Source organism: Leuresthes tenuis, unplaced genomic scaffold (assembly GCF_036924035.1).
Source record: "Leuresthes tenuis unplaced genomic scaffold, fLeuTen1.0.hap1 SCAF_22, whole genome shotgun sequence".
In the NCBI taxonomy this organism is placed as follows: Eukaryota; Metazoa; Chordata; class Actinopteri; order Atheriniformes; family Atherinopsidae; genus Leuresthes; species Leuresthes tenuis.
The window spans coordinates 7,763,686-7,788,717 of record NW_027325376.1 but is presented as its reverse complement, the minus strand read 5'-3'; the positions used below and the strand labels follow the sequence as shown (position 1 = coordinate 7,788,717).

General features: G+C 40.8%; 1 protein-coding gene across 5 annotated transcripts in view; it reads right to left on the bottom strand.

Annotated features, from left to right (window-relative positions):
* LOC140281588 (RNA-binding protein with multiple splicing-like) overlaps positions 1 to 21,878 on the bottom strand; it is a 34,749-nt gene extending 12,871 nt beyond the window's left edge. Inside the window, exons 1-5 of one of the 5 annotated variants that reach the window (XM_072376073.1) lie at positions 21,435 to 21,878; positions 8,016 to 8,093; positions 7,293 to 7,331; positions 4,437 to 4,499; positions 1,345 to 1,495 (exon numbers count right to left, since the gene is read on the bottom strand). In XM_072376073.1, the coding sequence (XP_072232174.1) occupies positions 1,345 to 1,495; positions 4,437 to 4,499; positions 7,293 to 7,331; positions 8,016 to 8,093; positions 21,435 to 21,497 (394 nt within the window). In that variant the 5' untranslated portion in view covers positions 21,498 to 21,878. The remainder of the gene's footprint in view (positions 1 to 1,344; positions 1,496 to 4,436; positions 4,500 to 7,292; positions 7,332 to 8,015; positions 8,094 to 21,434) is intronic. The other 4 variants (XM_072376072.1, XM_072376070.1, XM_072376069.1 and 1 more) reach the window with 4 other exon arrangements.
* Positions 21,879 to 25,032: the final 3,154 nt, after the last annotated feature.

Below are 25,032 nucleotides of genomic sequence, written 5' to 3'. Positions count from 1 at the left end.
AATATATCATCTTTAGAGCTTTAACTCATTTTTAGGGTCAGTATCTCACACAACATGGACTAGCTTTTTTTCCCATCGTGGTCTTGGTCATATGGTCCTTTTAACCAACTCGTGGAAATGATTGATTAGCTACGGCTGCGACAGCAAAATTGATGGCTGTCAGCTTTTTTTTTTTTTTACTAATTACAGAGGTCTTTCTTGGTAAATCTGACACATTTATTACTCCAAACTGACCAGTGTGAGAACAGAAAGCCTCGCAGGCGTGGCAGCAGGCGCTAAGACAACAGTCGGTTACACTCCGATAATCACATTTCGCATATATCAGGGGAAAACAAGAGGAAACCACCTCAGACATGTTGATTTACAGGTTGAGTGCAGAGTGACTGTAAAAAACGTGCACAAGTGAGGAGACGGTGCTGAGCGGTACAGGGGGAGTGCACACTTAGAAAGACAAAATCAGGCAACATGAAGCGACTCGTTGGGAGATCTGTCAGATAGCGGTACAATTATAAAGGCCATTTTACTGTGCTCTCCATGTCTCCTGGTGACGGTTTATCACAGTATGATCAGAAAAAAGGGCGATTTAAACATCTCATATCAGGAAATTACAGCAATTTCTCTCCTGATGATTACGTCATGGTTTCATTAATCGTTTCCTTCCATTTTCCTCTGAGGCACCAAGTACCACCCTTTCTCTGGCAAAGAAAAGATCCAAGATAAGGGCAGTTTGGTCATTCAGGAAGAATGTACTACCCCAGCTGGCCTATGTTTAACTATCAATGGTTGATTCTAGCTAAAATTCTTAATCTCTTGGAAAAATGTTTAACTAGAAAAAAAGAAAAAGAAAAACACAAGCGCTACGTTAGCAAATTCCATAAACACCTGATACTAAAGGGCCTTGAGTCCAAATTATCAAAGCAACAGTTAACAAAGAACATGCACTGTTAATGAGTCAATAATCAAACAGGGGCTGGAAGACTTCGTGGGGGAGAGCTCAAAACAAGCCAACATAGCACAGCACATGATTCATGTGATTTCAAACAAACACTCCCCATAAATGTTTTGTTAACACATCACAAGAACAAATTAAAATGTTTGCATGGAAAGAGAATGTTAAAGAACAAGCATAAAATGTAAATTCAATAAGCAAGCACATCATTCTCCTTTTTCATGTAGCCTCCAGTCACAAGAAATAAAAAAGAAAAAAAGCCTTAACTCATGACAAAAAAAAAGTCCCTAAAAGGAAACAGCTGTCCACTCCAGTACAGCTAAAGGAAGTAGCAGCAGAGACAGACAAAGTAAGACACGCTCAGGGACAGACAGACGAAAGATCGGAGTACTCACATGGGTCTCTGCTAATGAACTGTGGCCCGGGGCTTTGCTGAGAGGGAGGGGGGTTGGGAGTGCCTACCAGCTTGTTTTTGGCCATCTTGGTGTTGGCCTTGGCGAACTCCAGCCGCAGAGTTTGGGGAATCTCTGGATCAAAGCGAACCCCCTGAGATCGACCAGAAAGATTTGTTTGTAAAAATGTTGTTTCCTAGAAACTCTCATCCTTAAAATAGTGGGAAAGTACACACAGAGCTCAAGTGTTTGGGCAAAGCTTGAAAATATCTCGTTGCAGTTGTGAGGCTGACTCATACCATCAGAAGTTAATGTGCGAGTCATCGATCAGCATCTGAAGTCTTTATATTTGTGTGTTGACAGGCAGTAAGCTCCATTTCAAATGTTCTTTAAACTAAGATAGTAGGTCAAGATAGCGTCAGCATGTCATGGGTTTATATTATGTCATGGAAGGTTTTTAGAGAGCATAGCATGTAGCTTCACACACCATTGGCTGCTCAGATTGACATTTTTAAAAAATGCTGCTGATGGGTGTTTGTAGTCGACTCCAGTCCGTGATTTTTTTTTATGTACACATTTAACGTTTTTGCAGGACAACTGCATATCTTCTATTTATTTGTTATTTTGCTATAATGGAAGTCCAAGAGTGTCACAGAAATCCTGGGCTATGAGAAGGCTAAAAGGGCCAGTCACCTTGCATGTTCAAGCAAACTAATTTACATCAAATCAATTCAAAAGTGTAACTTCCTGCATTATGGGTGTGAAGGACTTTCAGTCGACTCAGTTGCACTCTGGGTATTTCAGTTTGTGTGTTTGAAGATTTCCACATATTCCAGTTGTTTCGCAAGCTGGCTGATTTTTCCTCGCAGCTGAAATATGATAAAGCTGGACAACTTGTTTAAACAGCTCTTAGATGTCCTTTGTTTTCCTGGAAGGTTGCTCAAAGTCAGCAACTTGGAAGACTCAGATTCAGATTAGCGCTCACCACAGAATGCCTCCTAATGCGTTTAAAAAAATTAGACAGTAATAGTTTGCTTTCACAATCATGCACAAACAAGCTGACTAAATCATTTTGCACAGCACTGAGGTGCTGATAGGCTTACTGTCTTGTGTTTGTTGTCATGATGAAACGGAGCAGTTTAGACCAAGGTAGAGTGAGATGCCTGTTTTCACTTCTTGCTGTCTGTTGTTGAGAAATCCAATCAGATCTGTCTGGTATCGGGAACTGTCAACCTGTATACTTTTCATCTTTCAGAATTTCACAGTGTAATCTCCAGCTGAAATCTTCATTAGACCTTGAAGCCCACTATAACTGCTTACAGTGGATCTTAGTGTTGTTCTAGTTTGGTGCAACGCTCGTAATTGAAATTTTGGACCCGATGACACAAACCTGGCAAGCGCATGATGTCATTAACAACACAGGAATATAAGCCCAGAGAACCTTGCTGTGCTCCCTGCCAAACTCTGTCACTGTAATCTAATATTATGACATCAAATCCCTCATTTGTAGGGACACACCGTGAACATCATAGCTTAAAGTGGGCCAAACATTTTCTTGTTCTCGGGATGCCACTGCTAAAATCCTTCCGACACGCTCCTGCTCATGACAGACCAAAAAAGTTATTTTCCTCTCAGATCTTCTTCTAATAACTCCGCGTGAGCAGTCGTCCAAATAATTTTTCCTCTCAATTACTTTCACTTGAGAATACTAGAGGAATGTGGCACAAACAAAGGTCTTCTTCATCCAAAAAACAAAGCCGCCATTTGTTTACTTTCTTTGGCAGTAACAAGCTGGGGCAGAATTTTAGCAGCGGCTATAAAAGCATCCTTAATTAACCTCATTTCAATTGTCTGCAAAAGACACAGAACAGCACAAAGGTCAGATGAGTTGAGGAGAAACGCAGTCAAGAGTGAAGTTCTCTGCAGTAAAAGAGCAAGTAGCTGTGAGGACGAGCTTCTCAGATCGTCCCTGCAGGCTCGGGCAAAGCTGAGCTAAAACAAGCGAGGGATGACTCTTCTCATGAAAGAGGGGGGAATTAACTAGGATTGCTTTGGCTCAGTGCACTCGCAGCTTCTGCCGGTAGAGGCTGCAGAGGTATAATAAGGTACATGGGGCCTGAGCACACTTCTGTTTCAACTGTGTTGGCTATCCACCTTGAAGTGTTTCTTAGCGTCCTCTGCATCTGCGGTGATGACTATACAATAAAACTGTTATTGAGAGGGAAATGTAACAGGACTCCTATGATAACAAACACATTCCCTTCTTGCTTAAGTTTTCTCAGCAGTACACATCTTTCAATATGCAGATAGAGGTTTGCAAAAATCTAGCTTATCTCCATATGACCCCCGGGATATAGCACTTCCCCCAAAAACAAGAGCTCTTTCCAATTCTCAGCCACACTTAGAGATTCTATGGAAACAGTGGGGAGTGTTGTTGGCTCATAATAAGATGATAATTTTTCATCCATTCTGCTCTGCCTGAAATACGCTACAATATCTCCAAAAGTCTGAAATCTGAAAGTTGACACTGCTGTCAGGGTCCTACTTTAGACAGGGGTGATCTTTTTTAACAAAGCGATCAATAATAACTCATGAGGTAGCTAACAGGGAAAAAAAACAATGGGAACATAAAGGTGTGAGAGCTGGTGTTCATTACTCTCTTTCTTTCAAGAGGTTGAATAAAACCCTGTGAGGACGGGCTCCGTTTTATATTTGCGTCTGCCTCGTCAAGGCTTTCTACTGAGCTACAGTCTGAAATAAGCGAGATTAAAATTAAACCCTAGATCAATATCTTCTATTTATATGTGGAAGAGCAAATTTTCTCCTGACCTTGCAGGTTCCCCTGGTGAAACCTACCGACAGAGACCTTGTCTTCTCAAACAGAAACATTCAGATGGTACAGTATTTGGAGTAGCTATGACATATTTGTCTTGACTAACATTGTGCTTTTTGCGTGGTATGAAAAATGTGTCTGGATTTCCCTGGCATCAAATGCATTTGCACTGCAGTCAAAGAGATGCAATTCCAAGCCATCGCAAGATCTGCTCGCGCTGAGGTTGTGCATGAGAGGAGCACGAAGAGGGCATGACACTTACGTTCAAGGCATTCTTAGCAGCCTCCGCCTCTGATCGACTGTCAAAGCTGACAAACCCCACCGGCTGGGGAGACAAGAAGACAGAACAAAAGAAAGAAACATGGTTAAAGGCAGAAAACTGAGTCTGCATTTCTGTCTGAGTGACAAAGACATGTTGTTCTTTATATATATATATATATATAATATATATTATATATATATATATATATTTTTTTTTCCCTCCCAATTCTCAAGCTCCTCTATCTCTTTCTCTCTTGCCCTGTTTATAAAGCTGTGGCAACAGAGGGGGAGATAGAAAGAGGGAGAAAAATGCAGGCTGAACATTTACTTTGTACAAAGAGAGTTCATCGTTTGGCTCTCCTTTGCCCATATACGGGCAATGTGAGAGAGAGCAAGAAAGAGCATGCATGTTTCACTATGTGAGAAGCAGAGATGCGAGGAAAAACAGCTGAAAAGGATAAAGATGGAAAGAGAAAAAGACAAATGGGGGGGGGGATTTAAAGGCCTGAGGTAAAAGGAGTTTTTAAGACCTCCACAAACACTGCCCGTCAGTGCAATACATTTTTGTTCACATCTATTTCACCTGCTTGTGTTTTATATTCTGATAGCATGACTTCGGAGCCGGTACCTGCAATACTAATGAAGAGGGAGAAGCAAAGAAAAAGCACAAGGATGCGGTGTGGCTGTCATATTTCTAACTGACTGCAGATGTGAACAAAGAATGCACAATTTTGTAGAAAATGTTTTTGTGGATGTGGAGCCTCTAAACATGTTGATCCCATGGGGTCACACTGCTGCGTGTGATCTGGAAAAGCAGTCGAGGGTTATGGGAATTTTGAATAAATGGAGTGAAGGGAGGAGAGAAACAAGTGAAATGGAGAAACACACAAAAAAAAGAAAGAAAGGACTAAGTGAAGACGTCAGGGGGAGGAAGGGAAACAGGAATATAAATAGAAAGGGTCTGAGATCTGGCTGTTGCTATATATGGAGATGGCTGTGTGTTCTCAGACTAGTAGGGAGAGGCAGATCGATTGATTTACATCGCCACTGTCATTGCCATTAGTCGCGAGAAGCAAAACAAAGCTCGAGGACTCCAAGACAATACATAGCAACGACTGACTCTACACGTGTATCGGTTGACATTTGTCATGCTGGAGATGGCATTTATGTGGGATGGTAACAGATGCCCCTTTTCAAGCCTGGCTGTTCAAGGCCTAGTTTGGAAATGGGGGCTACAGCTCAGACCATTTCTTTGCCTCGCAGCCAAAGAACGTGCTTTCAGTAGGGAAAAACCTGTAATAAAGTGTCCCAGAGTCTTTGCTGATCTACAATTTTATGAGAAAGCTTATGCTTAATCTGCTCTGCCTAATCTAAAGAAACATTAGACACAAATAGTCGGGCAATCCTGTACTGTATTTAATGGAATGTCTTTGTAGTTTCACGTTGAGGAACATTGTGCTCCCGTGTTGATGCATCTTTTGCAGATGCAGACTCTGCCTCTCTAAGGTGCTCTTTTTACACCCAACCATGTCGTCACTGACCTTATTACTTGAATCATGTTCCTCCAGCTGTTTCTTTTTTAGCTCCATAGTTTTTGTCGCCTCTTAATCTTTTTTTGAGACGTGTTGCTGCCATGAAATTCGAGATAAGCTTAATTTTCTAAATTAAATGGTAAAATGTCTCACTGACAAGCATTTGGTATGTTCGAGTATGAATGAAATATTGCATTATGAGATTTCCAAATCATTACTTTACATTCCAACTTTTAGGGAATTCAGGTAGCATTTAGTACCTGAGCTATTTGGTTGCTTAATGATGCGTCATTTTAGTAGTTGTCTTCAGTAGTTGTTGCTGTTTAGATGGTTAAGTTTTGACAAAGAGGTGACGTGAAAAGCTGGTCGTGACCAAATTAAAAACCAATACGCAAGCAGTGATTAGTTTTTTATAGATCTACGGTACATTATCGTATTCAGTGCTTGCACATGCGTGTCTCACATCAAAACTAGCACCTTGTTTGTGGTGGTAGACAATAAATCTGATATATTGTAAATAGATACAGACAGCTGCTTAGATAAAAAAGTAAAAGAAAAAAAACAGCATATAAATAATAATAGTAAAACTCTAGCCTGCTGAAGAATTGACCTTCTAAAAGTAACAGCTGCTAATTATCTTGTGAATGCTTCTGACAACCTGCAACCATAAAGCAGCTAAAAAGGAGTAATCCTAAAGCATATTTTCCAGATGATTTCTCGCTGCTGCTGCAAAAATCTTTCCTTTATTTTTAGTTTTCGAGCTATTAAACTGCACACACAACCTAAATCGCCCTAAACCCTTCTAATGAGCACGTCTTCGTGGGAAACAGTAACATGGTGATAAGTACACTGACAAAAAGCTAAATTGCTCAACTTTAGATATGGATGCCTGCCAGCTGAGCTCATTTTCAGTCCTGTACCCCTGGAGGCAAAAAAATCCACCGTCAGTACTGCTCTTGTCAAACTGTTAGCTTCGACACCTCGAAATTCTTCTCCCTTCACATCCTTGCACGTCCCTCCAGAGTCGACTATCTGTGACGACAAATACTATATTCCACTGCCAAAGGCAAGTTGGTGCAACACCCCCCCACCCCTCCCCAAGTAAATCTATTGAAGGCACTTCCTAAAACAGGGGGCTAATCCCTCATTGTCAACAAGCATATACCTCCAAGAGAAAAACAAAAAGAGAAAAAAAAGAGATACAAGATATGTAAAAGTGTTGATGGGCAAGAAATTGTGCAATGCAACTGTAACAGCAAGCCTTCATTCAGTGTTTTTTTTGTTTTTTTGGATGCAAACAAGGTGCTCAGTGTCATTTAACATACCTGTTTAGAGGTGAGTTTTATCAAGGATCCTTCGTAGCCCTGAAACAAAGAAAACGTGATGAACTATGATGTCGCAACTCTCTCTCTTGAGTTTAAACCACTTCAGTTTGGGACAATGTCAAAATTGTTGCATGGCAATGTCAAAGCTGACTGAATCTGGATGTTTCATGCGTCATGGAGCTCTTATGAAGACCATATGGACTGGAATGTTGTGCCATACTTGATTAATTACTGCTAACTGCTCTCAACACTTGAGATATGAAACATTTACTCAGAGCACATACCATAGTCATTGTCTAATTGAGGGATTACATGCATTGCCATTACTCATTATTCACTTACACAGCGCTGCCATTGCCCCATTAAGGTGCATTATTCTTGGGCAACGATCCAAAAAGCCTGCAGCATCCACATGCATTCAACTGAACTAGAACTCTCTGTGCATGTGACAAAGTGGAGTTTCTGAGGTGAAGCAAATAGCTTTGTTTTCGTATTGCAGGCATCGAGCCATTTTTCCACATGAGACACACAAGACACGCACACAACTTTCCTGTGGATCAAGATGTGACTGAACCTCGGCTTTAGGAACACAGACACTTGAACCTTGCAGGAGAGTTTCCATTGCCGTTTATTTCATCACCATTAATGGAGGTCTCAATGACTGCTGGAAAGAAAGCTGCTAAGAATAGCTGCAACCCATCAGTTTAAAACACACAAACATACCTTAAATGGTCTGAAGAGGAGATAGAGCTCCCGAGGTTTAATATCCAGAGGTAGCCCACTGACAAATAGTGTTCGGACCTGAGGAGGACAAGAGAGAGATCATGTATTTTTCATTAACCTCCACCTGTTATAAATAGCTCCATTGGCTCTCTGACAGTAATAGATGAGGTTACGAGGAAAAGGACAATGAACGTGAGTTAAATAGTTACCTGGACTGGCTTTACACTTAAAGATAGACTTTTCAAATACAGATAGGTATGTCTTTTAGTCCAGAAAATACACTCAAACACACAATAACACACGCACTCCCTTCTGCAGTATTATGTTCTCTTGTTTAATCTACAATCTGCCGTCTTTTATGGCAGCCTCTGTTTTACATTTGAACTTTTCAACTTGCAACTTCAGTTGGCATTGCTGCAGAATTATAATGTACCGTATGTGTTAGCTGCAACGGACAAAGGGAAAATCCAATGCTGTGGTCCACATTGACACAAAGAAGGTGCAGAACCACAGCGGAGCAACAGACAGGTGACTACAAAGGTGCTTTTAGGTAAAGTGGGTGTTCTATTGTGTTATCATGTGCGCTGATAAGGAGAAAATTAATGCAGCTAGAACACTGCAGGTGAAAGTGGTTTATTCCAACACGTTTTTTTAATCTATTCATATTTTTTAAAAGAAGAATTTTGCACAACAGCTTCTGGCTCTTCAGCATGAAATGCTTCTATTTTGAGGACACAAAGTGCATAACCTCCCCACAATGTGAAAACTTTAGTGAAGGAAAAGTAAAAACATGAAAAACAGGTTGATGACTTGAGAGACAGCTGTGAGTGGGTGGTGGGGGTGAACTCATCTGGTCTACACTGTGCTGCTTCGAACACTGCTTTGGGAAACTAAAGGGGAGAATGTACCGCAGAACATGCTTCATTCAAAGTTAACTTTGTGTAAAGAGTGCAGCTGAGTTTTCTTCTCTTTGACTCATTCTTACACGCCATCATATTTATACAGGAAACATGCATGCTTTGATTTCACGCCGACTTAAGTCAAAGTTTCATTACTTTCTGCACAGAAACTGACAAGATGGCAGACTAGGCACAGAGAGTCCTGCATTTTGCCCATCACCCTCTTGGCTCGCAAGCAAGCAGTGAAACCTTTTAAGAATTCTGAAAACTGGTAAATGACATGTCAATTATGAAGCAGCACTGCCTTAAATTGTGCTCTTCCTTCACATCCGTTTCACTCTGACTCAAGAGTCACGTTCTCCTCACCATTAGAAGGAAGGCAAGTTTAAGACACTTCCCCAGTAGATCTGCTTTCCAGACCTTGAGAATTAATCCATCTTTCTTACACAGTTTGTGCAAATGCTTACCAAGTGGATGAATAAGGCCAGTTCCCATTACTTCAACAAAGCAGCAGCAGCACGTAGTAATGCTACCCATCAGCAAAAGACAAACACGTCTTCGTTATCAAAACATCTCAAGGCTGTTGTGCGATTAACTTCCAGGGCACAAAGATTTAGTGTGATTAAATAAATTGGCCCAAGCAATCGGTAGTCATGTTACATATTAAAAAAAAGAAGGAAAAATATATATACAAATAAAATTAAAAAATTAAAAAAACAAATCACTTGTTTGAGATGAATTTCCCTCCCTTTTCATAGAATTAACACGCAGTGAAGGGGTTAAAAAGGCCCGTTTCAAGTCAGCTCTGATGTAGTGGACATGTTACTCACATCAATAACCAGCCCTTTCTACCTAGAAGGGATAAACATGGCAAATATTTCCAAAGCGTAAACAAAGACCAACTGAACCAATAAAAGACCATTTAGCCCAGCTTTGTTTGCATGCAGACTTCTTCAAAGTTTTGTTGACCATAACTATTCAATTCAAACCAGGTAGTGGGAACAAATCGAATGCACATTTTCTACCATCACCCCCTAAGTCATACAATGGACAACCAAGCAGCCATGTCTAAAAGGGCTGGTGTGAACAGCAGCTCTCTTTCAACACATGCAGATCCATTAGCACCAGTGCCAACATTTGGTAAACACAGACATAGCAGCACTACAACACACAGGTGCTGATAAGCCTCGTCATAGCTCATGCACCACTCCTGTTACATTATGTTGGCGCTCAAACAGGAAATTCTATTACTTGCATGTAATTTTAGAAGTATCTGTCATTAACAAGGGGTCATTTAAGATTAGCGAATAAACTGACTACAGCTTTTTATGTGCAACTAAAGCTGTGCAAAGCAACAGAAGAAAAAAATCCTCTTTTTTCCCCAGACATGTTTCTCCAAGGCAACTGGAGCACTTATGAGATCAATTCTGTCAATATTATCATTTTAGAGGCACTATTCACACCACTTCTAAATGGAATCAATTAAAGTTGGATCAGCCTGAGAACAAGAAAATGCTCTGAGCACACAAGAAATCAAAAAAACAATAGGCTGTGTGCATCTCACTGTCTTTAAAAGCTCCACCCTATAAATAAAATCAACAACTGTCACGGTGAAATGTATGAAGTGATCCGATTCTATTTAAGGCTTTTAGAATAAAACGCGTAGATCACACAGAGTGGATTCAAAGCTCCCTGATTCATTAGATAGTGGATTCACAACTCAGGGGACAAAGGAACTGCTGAACTAACACTGCACCTCATTCCCAAATGTAACCTGATACGCACCACTGAAGCCAAAGTCAGAGCAACACACAAACAAAGGAGCTTAGCAACTGTGGGAGCAACAGCATGGCTTAAACCAAACTGGCCAACCAGACGAAAAAATTTAAATTCTCACCTTGGCAACTTCCCTCACCTTTGCTCTGATCTCTTTAAAGGTGAGCTGAGCCCGTCAGTGCCGTCATTACGCTCGGCCTCGGACAAATCTGTTTAAATAAACTCTATTCATGGTCTCCTTTTATGGAGCGAAATGGGAACAAAGTCAGAAGAGGATAGTCAATCAGACGAGAGCAAAGTCAGTCACAGACAGCTGCTGAGGCTGGTAAAAAAGAAGAGTGGTGCTGAAGATAGAAATATAAAAAGGCTGTTTGAGACAAGCAAGTCACAAAAATGACAACAAAAGCTTTCTGGTTGAAATCTCCATCAGGGGCTGCTTTTGATTCTTTGTTTTAGTGAACACAGCTCATGTTGAAGCTACAAATGCACACTAAAAGATGCCAAAATCATCCTCGACGTCGGATCAGATGTTAGGCTCGCATAGTAGCGTTTAGATGACAGACTCATACATCACTCGCATGACTAAATTAGATTTACTGCATTTGGCTAAAAGCAAAAGCTGAATATCAGAACTGTACGTAGATTAAGAAAATCCTAGTCATCCAACCCTCTCTCGTCTAGCTATGACAGATTTCATTTCTGATTAATCTTCAGTTGTAGACACATGAGAGCTGGGCATGCTGCACCAGTCAAGACACACCACAACGAGTCCTCTCCACACTCAGAACAATGGGACATTCTTGGCTGCATCAGACCTCATTCCTGAGACTTCCTGACGTCAGCTGTTGTGATATATGATCGTTTCTGCATGTCCGGTGTGGGGCTGACTGCACACGCCGGTTACGCGATGATTCACAGGCAAATATGTCAACAGCTCTCCACTGCAGACATCTGCTGTTGATTACAGTATCAGTCTATTATGTTGCTATCAGACTACAATGAAAAGGCATGGAGTTGTAAAAGTGCTGCCACCACTTACAGAGACCTTCCAAGTTTTACAACACTGTAAACTAAAGTGAAGGTCAAGCAAGGGGTTTAGAAGATTTTCCAGATTTGTAAAAAGCAAAGACAAACCACTCTTTTACTGAGTTTGTTTTTATTGGTTCCTCGTGAGTCACATACCTACATTACGATAGTGCTGAGTGGCCTGGTTCGAGCTTTTGAATCATTGACAATTTATTGCGTGCTTACACCAACGTTGAGGCAAGCTTCGATCAAAAACAGGAGCCCTTACCTACCACAAGCCAGCTGACTATTTCACAGCCGGCGTACCAGCGCAGTTCCCTGGCAACGCCTTAGTGGAGCACAGTGAGCGCGTAGCTCCAGGCCAAAAACATCAGATCCTATTAAGGCCACTTCTGCAGCAAGTCCTGGGGGATCCATGCACCTCTAATCAGAGATCCTTGAGTCCACAAGCACCGGATGAGGTCATCAACCTATTGATTCTCTATCATTGCACCTTTCAGGTTATCTTGTAACGCCCGCTGATGGAGACTGAGAAGTGAGGAGTCTGTACTCCGAACAAAACACAAGTGAAGTGCCGTCTTAAAGGTAGAACCCAATAATCAACAGGACATAAGAGTTACTCTCTAAAATGTCAGGAAAAATTTTAAAAATCTAATCTGACCAACAGTCTAAAATACAAATGTACATCTCTGTATGTATGCACAGGTTATACACACACTTTAGATGTTTGGATTCTAATCCATCACACGATACCATCATCAGGTGAGCCAGAGGCAGCAGAGGTAACACACGCAGCCTAAATCCAGAGTCTGACTGTGGTCAAATCTCCAAGACGCCCTGAACATTAGGTATTATTTAGTAAAGTGTCTTTAGTTTACTCTAAGTTCTTCAAAAGTTGTGTAAAACGTTAAACGTGCACATATTTCTTAGGGCACTCTGACAAATCAAAGTAGAAAACTGGAGAGTAGAAACTTTTTCATTAAAAAGAATCAATTAAAAAAAATTGTCACCTAGAATAGTTATAGTGTGTAATGGGCCGAGGCACTAGCACACATTTGTTTGATTGTGTTTTTTAATAAGATCTAAGCAGTATCTCAGAACAGAGACTTTAAAATCAAGATAAAATCTTAGTTGTAAAAAAACAAACAAAAAAAACACCTGGTACTAAAGTATCAGCCCGAGACTGCTATTTTCTTCTTTTTGTATGAATAAAATATCATGCAAAGAAAAACGCTCACTCTTGACCCGAACTAAGTCAAATGCAGATTTACAAAACAGCTGAAACCGTAAATTATAGGAACATCCTTTAAAACTTTCTGCAGAAAGACATTATATCGGAGTCATTAAGGACAAGTTAATATGTCATTTCTATTCAGCTTGTTTTGTATGCTTTATTAGATTTGCTACAACTGTTACCTGGAATGCCCTTATTATAATCTGCCGCACTGTGTGGTTCTCTCACATATTTGCTCTGACTTTAATTGAGTGCCTTTCTGACCGTTCATTCCGTCTGAAATGAGGGACACGACCTTGGTGCAATGTGAGAATATTACTATGCGTTTCCCTCACCCTCCCTGAGTGTGCATGCTCGACAGCCTAGTTAATAGACAGAGGTCCTTCAAGCCAAACGTGGCAGGACGCAGCTTTAACCTTGAAATGAGGGTTCAGGAGCTTGATGTTTCACAAGTGGTTGGAGGCAAAAATGTGGCGATTAGCTGTACACGAAATCCAAAAAAGCTCAGACGAAATCCACTATTTCACATCCAGACTCATTATTTTTAAATGATCGTTGTGTGCGACCAAGCTGAAATCAAAGTCTTCCCATATGCCCAGGAGTGCTCAGGTTCAAGTTGAGTTGTCTTGCATCAGTTGAGAGCCACGTCATCAAAAGCAGTCAAACTGACAGCCTCCCGCAACCAACGAGTTGTCACTGCTCTGTGTTAGCATCACTACCCATCATTCTCAGAAATGTTTTTTACCCATCTTCCATGACAAGGAATGTGACGAGTGAGAGACTGCAGGCCTGAGAGGTGTCAAACAGCAATAAATGGATGAGTCCGTCTGCCTGGTAATCACTACGGTTCAGCGGGTCAAGTTTCCCATTCAGGGTCAGAGGTCGCAGGTTAGGCCCAGGTTGTTGTGTTGGGCAGAGGTTAACTGTGAGATTGAGCACACTCCAAGCGTCACGCACAAACTCTGAGAGGAAACCGTCTTTTGTTTTTTTCCCCTCTTACTTCCCACAAGTGCTTTTGACTAACAATTACAGCTCAGTAAGAGTCTGTGAATGTTCCAACAGGTTAACCTTTAAAAGACATTTAGAATAAATGACCTAGTAGGCACGCACTTCCCCGTTTTTCCTGCTGTTGCTCTTTTCTTCCCATTCCCCATTAGAGTTTCCCTTGTTTTTATTCAAACACTTCAGAGAAAGGAAAATCTGTTCATGTTAATGACACATATGTACTCTTTCTTTCATGTTAACCTCTTTCAGCAGAAAGTCCTCAGGGTGTCATATGAAAGAGAGGACCGACTCCCTTTCACAGACTGTCACCCACACGTCAAGTTGACTCCTCGACTGTCAGCTTAGAGCTCATCAAAATCGCTCACACCAGCTTGATCTCTTCTTCCTCTCTGTCATCTGATGAGTGTCCATAAATCGACTTAAAATTCCAAAGCGCTCATTAATTTGAACTAATCTCCGCTTCAGCCTTTTCTGGGCTTCCTTTGTTGCCGCTTGACCAAGTGGACACCTTGTACTGTTTGGTGTTGTGGTTGGGTGGGCAGAGGGTTAAAATGTCTGGTGCAAGTGGAGGAAAAAAAGCAAAACAACAGCAGGTATTCAGTCACGATCCATGTCTCCATAAATTCAAATTTGTGCCCACTTTCAACATGTTGTAATCTTTGTGCAATACAGCCACTTTGTTCGTCTACTCACAGTGATGATACTTGCAGTCAATGACTCTTTTACACCAGTTTAATCATACAAGAAAAAGCTTTTTTCATTTATTATTTTGGAGCTGACTTCAATGCTTTGAAGCTTCAATCGTTACCATGGTTATCGACATCCAAATCAGTTGGGGGGGGGGGGGGGGGGGGGGGGGGGGTTTCCCCTCTTTCTTTTTAAGTTGTATTTTAAATACATTTCCACAAAAACTTCCAAACTGTTGATAAAATATGAAACTATTCAACATTATTCATTACCCATCTCCAGCTTTAATAACAATGCTCTAATCTTAAGCCAGAAATATGCTTGCTATTTAACCAAACACCCACGTAGGCGACCAGTATCGTTGTGGGTGTAATTGTTAATTTACTTGCTTGTGTACTATGCCTGTTATCAAAGGATTCCACGAGAGGGAACACCAAAGAACTCAGGCTGCTAGATTTAAAGGATGTAAAGGAAAATATGATGACGATAGATGAGATCAATATTTGGGATGTTGCCAAGATCATGATAGAAAAGGTGGCAGTGGTGGCACTTCAAGTGAAATTAGCCAAATTAAGGACACGGGACATTCAGTCATATTTGCCCCGATGCTGCCCCTCCCACTTGCATGCATATGGCATCTTGTAGACGCAAAGCCGTTATGTGCACAACGAATGCACCAAACAGATCCAGGATATGCAAAGCAGCCATCATAAACACACTAGAGTTTATCAAAGGTTAATGTGTTTCTCATCTCATGCAGCAAGCGCTGACAGAACCAAGCGGTCAGGTTCAGAAGCAGCATCTGCATGAGCAGAATGTGGAAAAGTCAAACATCTGGGTACAGCCTATGGTCTGGAATAAGTTCAGAATTTGCAAAGCTGATCCCCCAAACTGGAGTGCAAAATTTCAGAAAAATCCCCATCCCCTTTCCAGCAACCCTTCAGATATCCACGAATAATTCTCAAAAAAATACCTCCACTGTTTTAACAAATAAATATCCCAAGAAAGAAAGGAAGAAAGAAAATCGGTTTTTGTTTACTACCCTACAAAAGTCACACTGTCCCACCTCAAAGGTTAATTACTCGAAAGCATCAGATTGAGGATAGATCCTCTCCAAACTGATTTCCTCATTACTAGGTGTCAATCATTCCCCCAAAACAGTCAGAATACTGTTAAAAATAACACAATAACTTTCAGCACCTACAGTATTACTACTCGTGATATTACTTTACAATTCCATAGAAATAAATTCCATTAAATATTCTCACTTCAGAAGCTGCAACTGTCAAAGTTGTGCAAATAATTAACTACTTTAAGTTGGAATTTTATTAACGGAGTCTATTTTCACTCTAAGCCAGGAGTATTATATCATATCATATCATAACAGAAGAAGATTGGAATTCCTTAAAAAGTTGGCAGTGCTTCTTTTCATGGCAGCACAACCTTCAGCGGACACCAAAACAACAAATTAGCTCTAACTGGCTAATGCATGGCCTAGTAAAGATGTTGTTTCTAGTTTGGTTTGATCATGGTGGGCCAGCTGTTGCTGCCAACCCAAAAGGCTTTTGGAACACATCTCGACAGTCAGACATAAGTTTTCTCGCCGTTATCACTCTTCCTGGCTAACTTCTGTCTTCAAGGATCTTTCCATGACTATCAACAGTCCCTGCACTCAGAGATCTTAGGGTCAAGCTTTAAATCTATGGGCCGATAAGAGATAAGGCATCTGCTGCCCGGGACTAAATCAGGTGAAAGAAGGCTGAAAAGCAGAATGAAAAAGAAAGCCAAGATACAAAAGAGGAGATGAAGAGTGCTAAATTATAAACAGTACCAGGGTGGAGCGAGGGAGAGTGGGAGGAAACGGCAAAAGAACAAGATAAAGGCAGAGTGAGGGGAGAAGAGGGGTGGGACAAAGGAAAAGAAGGGAGGGAAGGAAATGGAGGGGAAGGGAGATAAAAAAAAAAGGAGTGAGGGAGCAGGAGAGGAGGATGGACGGCTGGTGCAGAGACAAGAAATTAGATGAAATAGAGAATTTTTGGCTGAGAAAGTGTAAAGAGCATAAAAGGAATGCGATAGCAGGTGTGAAGAGAGACAGAGATGAGATACTGTAAACTGTGAGGTGGATAATTATAGCTTGTGAGGAAGTAATATTCAGTAAAGGTGACAGAATAAGTGCATAGGCACAGAGTGACAAAGCAAGACAAAATGTCTCACACCGTCTACGGGAAAAGAAAAAAAAAGCTCACACCTCCCTCGATCACAACACCGCATGTAGTCTGTCATTTATTACAAAGCAAATCTAAATCTGACAGCCAAGGTCTTTTAAGGAAAGAAGCGCTAACATTACATTCATAAATATACATTAACTGATGAGAGAAGAAAGAAGTCAAGAGGTAAGTAATTGTACTATATATACTTTCTTCTTTTCTTCTCACATCCGTCCCGACGCTAAGCCATATTGTTGTCTTTTCAAATACCTCTTGTCGCACAGCTGACAAATGGCTAAGATAAGATGACAATTCCCTTGGCGCTTTTATAAATAAACTCCAACCTATCAGACGGGCGGATGGAGCAATGCTTTACCGTTTGTCTGAGATTGTGAAGGAGCTTTTTATTGTCTGCATTACCGTATACCTCAGAGCATATCTTCAATTTTAAAACTACCTCAGTCTTAATCTACAGTAAATCTTCAACAATACGTCAGATCCTCTGTGTGTTTTCGCTTTCTCCCCATCATGGGCACCTTCCCCTTCACGCTGCCCTCTGGTAACGTTTCATGTCACAGATAGTTAATGTATCCGCGTGCCCTTTTCATAGATCCATGCACACGTAGGGACCACACACACACACACACACACTCACACACACCCATGCAGATGTACTGCAGACCAGCACTGGCCTCCCCCCGCTTCACCGTGCCTCTCCGACAGTGTAGCTCCCCTCCTACATCTCTTCATGGAAAAGGTCACGCTGACCACATGACCTGCTATTTGAAGAGGACCTGGTGGATACCCAAAGCAGGCCAAGCACAATCCAAGTACACCCCAAGGAGATGCACCACATTTGCTGAACTCTGCTTGTGTGATCTTCTGTGTCTCTTTGTGCGCTTGTAAAGATCCACTAACATGTTTATGGTCAGCAAGGAGCTAGCATCAACAAGTGTCGGACAGGTTTCAAACTCCTGCTCAGCTGGACTGTTACAGCCATTTTCCTACAAGCTCTCCTTTCAGGCGAAGTACGCTTAAATCCTGTGGAGAAACTAATAATAACATGGATACTCTGCGTTCACTCATCTGTAAAATATTCAAGAGTGGCTTGGACCTCCAAGGCTTTGGAGTTTCAACTTAAGCAAACAAGTTAGCCAGAGGAGACTTGACGGCAAAGAGGTGAAAGGTCAAGCTTAGTCGGTTGACTTGATTTGTTGCAATGCATTCCATACACACAACCTGTCTCGGGTTCTCTGCACCTTCTCCCGCTTTCTACGTTTCTCTATTAAATGTCAAAATACAGGGAAAGAATGTCAGCCGGTTTCCCAGAGGCCAAAGTGATGTCATAAAATTCCTTTCGTTTATTCTAGAACACAGTCCAAATACACAAGTTCGTTTGATTCACGTATTACAGCAAACGTAACAGCTGATCGACTGAGAAAGGACAAACAACCATGTTTGGTGTTTCTACTTGATAAATGACTTGAATGAATAATTCATTGTCAACAATCAGAGCTCCTACTGTTATTTTTCATTTTAAGTTAATCATAGGTGATTTTGTTTAAGTAAATCAGTGTCACATAGCAGTCCAATTGACCAAATCCTACTATTTTCAAATAACATGTGTGAGACTAAACAGCCAAACTTCATATTTTAAAAATAGACCACAGCTAATTGACTAATCCATCATATTTTGTTCCTAAAACAAGCAATGAAATATTAATTTTATCATCTTTTGTGGACTGGTTGACACTTTGTCTTGACATGTCACCTTCCTGATAACACAATGTCTGGAAGTCTCAACATTCATGAATGTACTTCACAAGATTTCTTAGTTAACAATAAGCAAAAATGCATCCAATGTTTTCTTCAATCCTTCTTCAAATCACGAGGTCTACACCAGATGTCCTCTCCATACAAGGTCTGGAAAGCAGCCCCAGTTGAAGCATATCTTTGACATTCACCATGCAGTCAACGGTATGTCACCTAGACATCATCAGCGGCGAGTGCCGCGATATGTGAAAGCATCCAGGACACCTGATAATAACACTTATCAAACCAGCTCTCTAGATTAGATGCTGCCGGGGCTGAAACCTGCATACCTCGCCTGCTACGAGACCATGTTTGGTGAGCACTGGTCCACGCAAGATAAACACAAAGCGCAGTCAGGCTCTGGTGTACACCAGGATGTAGTGTGAGGTTGAGCAATGAAGCAGGCATGAGGAGCCAAGCTTGCAACAGTGCTTTACTGGTGCAAATCGGTGATCCATTGAGTCGTGTACTACTCTGTGCTGTTGTTTAGCATGTGAGAGTCACACCGGCCAGGCTGTTAAACTTTGGCTCCCGTAACATTATAGTTTATGGTTACTTTGCTGTTTAGCATAAAGCGCTTAAGAGGTCAGTGTATCTGGTTGAGGGGGCTTGAATGTTTTAGCACAGAAAAGCTGAAACAAGTGTAATTTAATCAAATATGAATCAAGCGGAAAAACTGCAAGTCATGATCAGAAATTAGCCTCATTATTCTTGGTCCTGTGTGTGTTTTTGTGCAGCACTCCAAACGTGTCTGAATTCTCCAAAACCTTGTTGCTCTCCTGCATACAACATCTGTCATTACACCAAAAAAAAAAAAGAAGAAGTCCTGTCTAACCTTATGTTAATTCATCCAAGTAAGTTTAAGTCTGGAAGGCTTCCAAACATTTCCACAACATTAGTCTCCTCCGGTCATTACTCTAACTGTCTCTACGTCTGCCTTTTACACAATGCCTAAGACAGCTCTTGTCTGATTACTTGGCTTGTGGACATGACAGGCTTTCAAACATGCTATACTGCAATGATATCTACATCATGGATTAATCTTTAAATCGTTCTTTGATGTATTCCATATCATAAAAGAGTGCCAATCCTGTTTAGTGCCACATAAAAACGATATTAAACTTTATTTTTCTTGACATTTCTACTCTAAAATGGCTCATCATTTACTGTACTATACCAGACCAGTTTCTGAATGTTCGCCTCAATGCGTCGGCCCTCAATAAAAGCCGCAAGAGACGGTGATGAGCACTTATAAATCGCTTCTGCTCCTCCAGATGAAGCTAAATAGTCGAGATTACCCAACAAACTGGCATTATCAGTTCAGTCTTTCAAGCAAAAATGAACAAACATCTGCGATTCACACATTTGAAATGTGAGTGTTTACTTTTCTTTGCATTTTCTACAATCACAAAATAGGTACCCGATGACGTCCTTCAGCTTTGAGACCTGCTGCTTTTATGGATTAAAAGTGTTCAGTGGGCTAAGAAAAACAAGCAATAGGTTACTCAATAATGATAGGAAAAACAACTATTTTCTGGTTAGAAAATTGTTTTAAGGCTCCTCTTGGCCATGAAGTCAGTGAAGTATTACACTGAAACGGTTTCCAAGAAGTTACTTTTTTACCGTTTACCTCATCGGAGCGGTGCTACAGTGTCTCCCTGCATCCATAGTAACCTCCATAGAGGACCAAATATGGTATTACATCAGTCGGGGTATGTTTGGCTATTCAGTTACAAAGTGACGAACATTACCCTGAGCCTTAATCAAATTACTGCAAGAGAAATATCAGATATAATCTGATATACCTTTCTAACATCCCTTTGCTGCGGATGTGTGGAGCTCTGAAATAACACCCCACTCATTTGAATGGAAGCAAAGCTGTGCCAAAGCAAATCACCTCATGCAAGTAGATCCAAAACTATTTACAAAAAAGAGGAGATACCAGATTGTGCAATGTTTACAGAGGAGAGAGGACAGAAACTGGACCATTATCTTATCTATTATGAGTGGATTACCACACATCTTTTTGGGGAAACGACTTCATTCTGGTGCGTTTAGATTCAATTAAATGGAAAAGGAGAGGCTTCTCTTATTGGACTGTAATGCAGAGGGAGTCTGGGTTACAAAGCGTTATTGCTACATGTTGCAGCAGTTGTTTGAACTTCAATAGCTCCCCAGCTTCACTGAAAACTAATTCGCCCTGGCTCAGAATTCCCCTCTCTGCTGCTTTTCAGAGTTGTGTGAAGTCTGGCTTCACTGTACAGTAAGCCATAGTTAACAACTTGGTGCTGGCTTCAAAGTTATTCAGGAACTAGTTGTTAGTGATTACTCACGTCCTGCTTTGTTCCTTACATTTCCTCACAAAAGGCTTCTTTAAAAAATAAAAAAATATGACAAGGCTCCAAGAGAGATTAATGTGTCTGAAAAAAAATATGGGATAAATTGCTGACAGGTGAGTAATTTAGCCAAAGAATGATGCACTACCTACAGGAAACCCCCGTGATACGTGTAGTGTAGGAGTGAACCACACGTCCGTGCCTCAAACTTTTAGGAGGTGAAAACGGGATTATAGTAAAGAATACACGACAATAGACAGCTCAGGTTCCACGCGTTCACAGGTAGAGTGAAAATGAATTAAGGGCGAAAGACTCGCTATTTGGACGAGTTAGCAAGGTTGCGCATATTAGGATGTCGTTATGGGTCAACGAGCAATTTTTTAACATCCAAATGCGCTAAAACAGCGCGCGAGCACCAGGTAGGTTTAGGTACATACCTCCTCTTCGTGGTTGGTGAATTCACTCTGCTCGTTTTCTTTCTCGATTTTGTTGTTATTCATTCTGAGTCGGACTCTTTGTCACTTTCAGTTGTTTGGTTGTCTTCTTCTCGTCTCGGACCCACGAATTGAAAGCACCCTCCGACAGACGACAGTCCGCGTGCGGCCGCTGTCCCACTGACCCGAGCTTCCCACTAGTTTGGCGACATTAATGATGAGTAATTTTTTTGTTTGTTTTTTTGAGGGTTTTTTTTTTGTCTCTCTCTGTTTTAAATAGAGGAAAGGGTTAGCTGTGAGTGGTGCTTCTCTGTTGGCGGATATTCCTCAGCATTCCCTTGAAAGCTTCTCCGGAGGCTCTTGTTGCTGTTCCCCAAATGAAATACAGTTAATGTTCAGTGGACCGCGCCGCAGGCAAACTTCTCTCCCCATCTCCGCGTGCGTGGGTGCGGGAGGAGGCGAGGGAGGGGTTTAGGGTGGGGTAGAGAGTGGGATGCACCGCAGCTTTATCAAGATTTATCAAGTGCTGGGAGAGCTACGGTGGAAAATCTGTATCCATCACCTTTTGAACCAGCTGAATGTTATTTTAGTCGCTGCAACATTCCTGAAACATTCTTCCGGTGCTCTGGCTTATGTGGTTATTTTTTTATTTTTTTGTATCCACTGTGTCATTGTTAGTCTGTTTATAATGTAGATTAAAGGCAGCTGTTTTGTACCCTGTAATTTACATTGTTCATATTCAATTAATTCTGAAATGCATTGCTCTAAATTTATATTTATAAAGTAAGAGTGGAAGCAGGAGATCACTGGTTATTCATTATAAGGCTAAAGCAGCAGTCAGTTAGTCTAGTTTAATACAAAGCCTGAGAAACTAATCCTCCGAATGAGTTTAGGGTGAGGTAATGTGCTGAATTACCTCACCTTTTGTGCTCTTACATCATCGTGAATGCAACATTTTTTGGTCATTTGGGAAATCTCTGATGCCATCCATGGTGGAACTTGTTGGACCATGGCATTGATTAAAACCCCTAAAATCTAATCGCTTCTCAGAGGTTTCCCTGTGAAATAAAATCCATTGAGTGGATTGAGTGGTAAACACTTTGCACCTTTGCCTCATGTATCTGTAAATTTGCCCCAGCTCACCTATCAAACACTGTGAAACTACACCACACAATAATGACAAGTTTTAATATCGCTTGATTCATTGTAAAAACTGGAGTTGTTCAGGCATACATGTTGAAAAACAAGAGTTTATATTACATGGTCACCTACAAATCAAGGTGTCTGAGTGGTAATTTATTACTTTGTTGCTGCAAACCTAATCTAATACTACTCCAATCACTATGCTGGTCGTAATTTTAGTAATTACAGTATTTATTTTTGGTCCAGTTAGGTTCCGATATGGCAACAGCCAAATGCAACATTTAAGCCATCAAAACGGCAGTTCACAAACATCACTGTGGCTACGTCCATCTGTTATGTAGAGGTTATGGACCGTGTAAGTATTTCTGAATATCACTACTGAGCATTTCCACTCTGAGAAGGAATCACAAAGCCAAATGGGCGGTGGATGGAGGAAGTCCCATGTTTTGAAAGCAGATAATCTAAATTGTACTGTTTTTTAATGAAAAATACCATGTCTAAGCTTTTTTACACATAACTGAAGTTACCACCACCTCCCAGGTAACAAGCCTCTAAGCTACTACAACATAAAGGGCTAGCATTACACTATATCATGCCAGCTGAATTTGACCACAGTTCCTAATAATCATGACTTTCTGAGATAATAAAACTAATTGATTATACTATACAATCAGATGGAAGTCCGGCCCACACAACAGGACTTAGAATGGCTGATCAAGCATGTCTTTTGTCTGAAAGTTTTTGCTTTCGATTTCAGAGCATAAATGTGAAATGTTGTGGTCAGTTAACATGTATTTTTTGTAGAGAAACAGTGAGCCGTGTCCACTCGTGCAGCCCTAACTGCAGCTTCCCCTCTGAAAAGTAGTATGTGCACCTGGTTGTTGTGTGTTCCACCAATGCCAATCAGAGGAGGAGTGAATAAATACTCAAGAATATTGCAGTCACTGATAAACACTTTTCCCGTTGCATTCAAAAGCCAGATATTTTTTTGTTGTTGCTGTTTTTACCAGTGTGACCTTTACTATTTCACTGTTTCATGAGTTTTTCTTCAAGTTGAGTTCGGTTTTTAATAACTTTTGTTTTCAACCTCTGTTCAGTTGGGTTTATGCACTGAATCTACTTGGTTAGGTTTAGGAACACAAAGATATTTGGTTAGGAAAATATCATTTTTAGACTATTTAGTGGATATCAAAATGACGTGTTTTCTAATGGAGATTTCCCTGAAAGTTTTTCAAATGGAAATTAAACATTACTGTAGATTTTACAAACGGGATGTGGTTCTAAGTCTCATAAATAAATTGATTACCTGAGATAAATATTAGCAATGATCTCACATGTTTCAACTTTGACCCCTTGCTACTGGATGATTTATCATACTTGCATCTGCTTATTCCAGCTGGAAGTATGTAAGAAAATCTGAGACAATCATTCAAACAATTCTGATTAGCATAAAATGCATAAGATTATGTTTTGATAAGATATGTGTTATAATGTGCATCTGAGCCATAATATATAAATAGAAAACAACCTACCCTGATTAGCAGCAGCAGTGAAGGCACAACACATTACTTTTAATGTGTTTGGTAGGGTTCTCTTTTTTAATTGCTTGCTTTTACTAGACTTGCCATGAAGTATTTAGGAAGCAGTTATGGAAGTAATCTTTTTGTAAAGACTTTGTGTACTGATCTATTTGAAGAGTCACTCATTTTCTTTATATGTTAGCTTGTTGTTTGTCTAACCTTCAACCTAGCTGCATGACAGTTTCGATCATAATAAAAAAGCATCATAAGGTAACTTGTCATTCAGTGATGCATGTGTGTTTGCAGTCTCAACATTTTTGAAATGCAGCACTCAGCAGGAAACACAGACAATTATCAACCTGACTGTTTCACGAGGCCCTTATATAGTAATCTTGAAGCTGTTGAGTACTTTTGAAGCAAATAGTGCTTTTTTTTACATCAGCAATATGGCCAATTTCTGAGCAGAGCAGGTTGCTCATGTAAAGAAGGGAAGGAGACAACACCTGTAAATTGCCCAAGATTGGAATGTGATAAGTTGCCCCCTATCACTGTGTGAGCTCACCTAAGACCATTTGATTTATGACCTTTGAGGGAGGAAACAGTCAGACCTCTGAGCTATGGAAGTGATGTCTAAACAGCACCGGAGATGAGCAAACACTATAAAGTTTACTGGCACGCCTGTTATTGTCTACAGCAGGAGGTGCAAAGCAGCATTAAAAGCAGCCATCAGGTGACAAGGCAGCCTCAAACGCTCCCCAATTTCAAAACATTTATTTTGAGCAACTGTCTCACTTTGTATTCTGCGATGAAAAGTTCAAGAGCTGACAGAATCTCTGCCGTGGAGACTTTGACTATACGTTGCGTGACATTTATTGCACAGGACAGAAGCTCGCTTTGTTTGACAGCCAGTGCAGAAAACAGAGCGAGTCGTTTTTGCT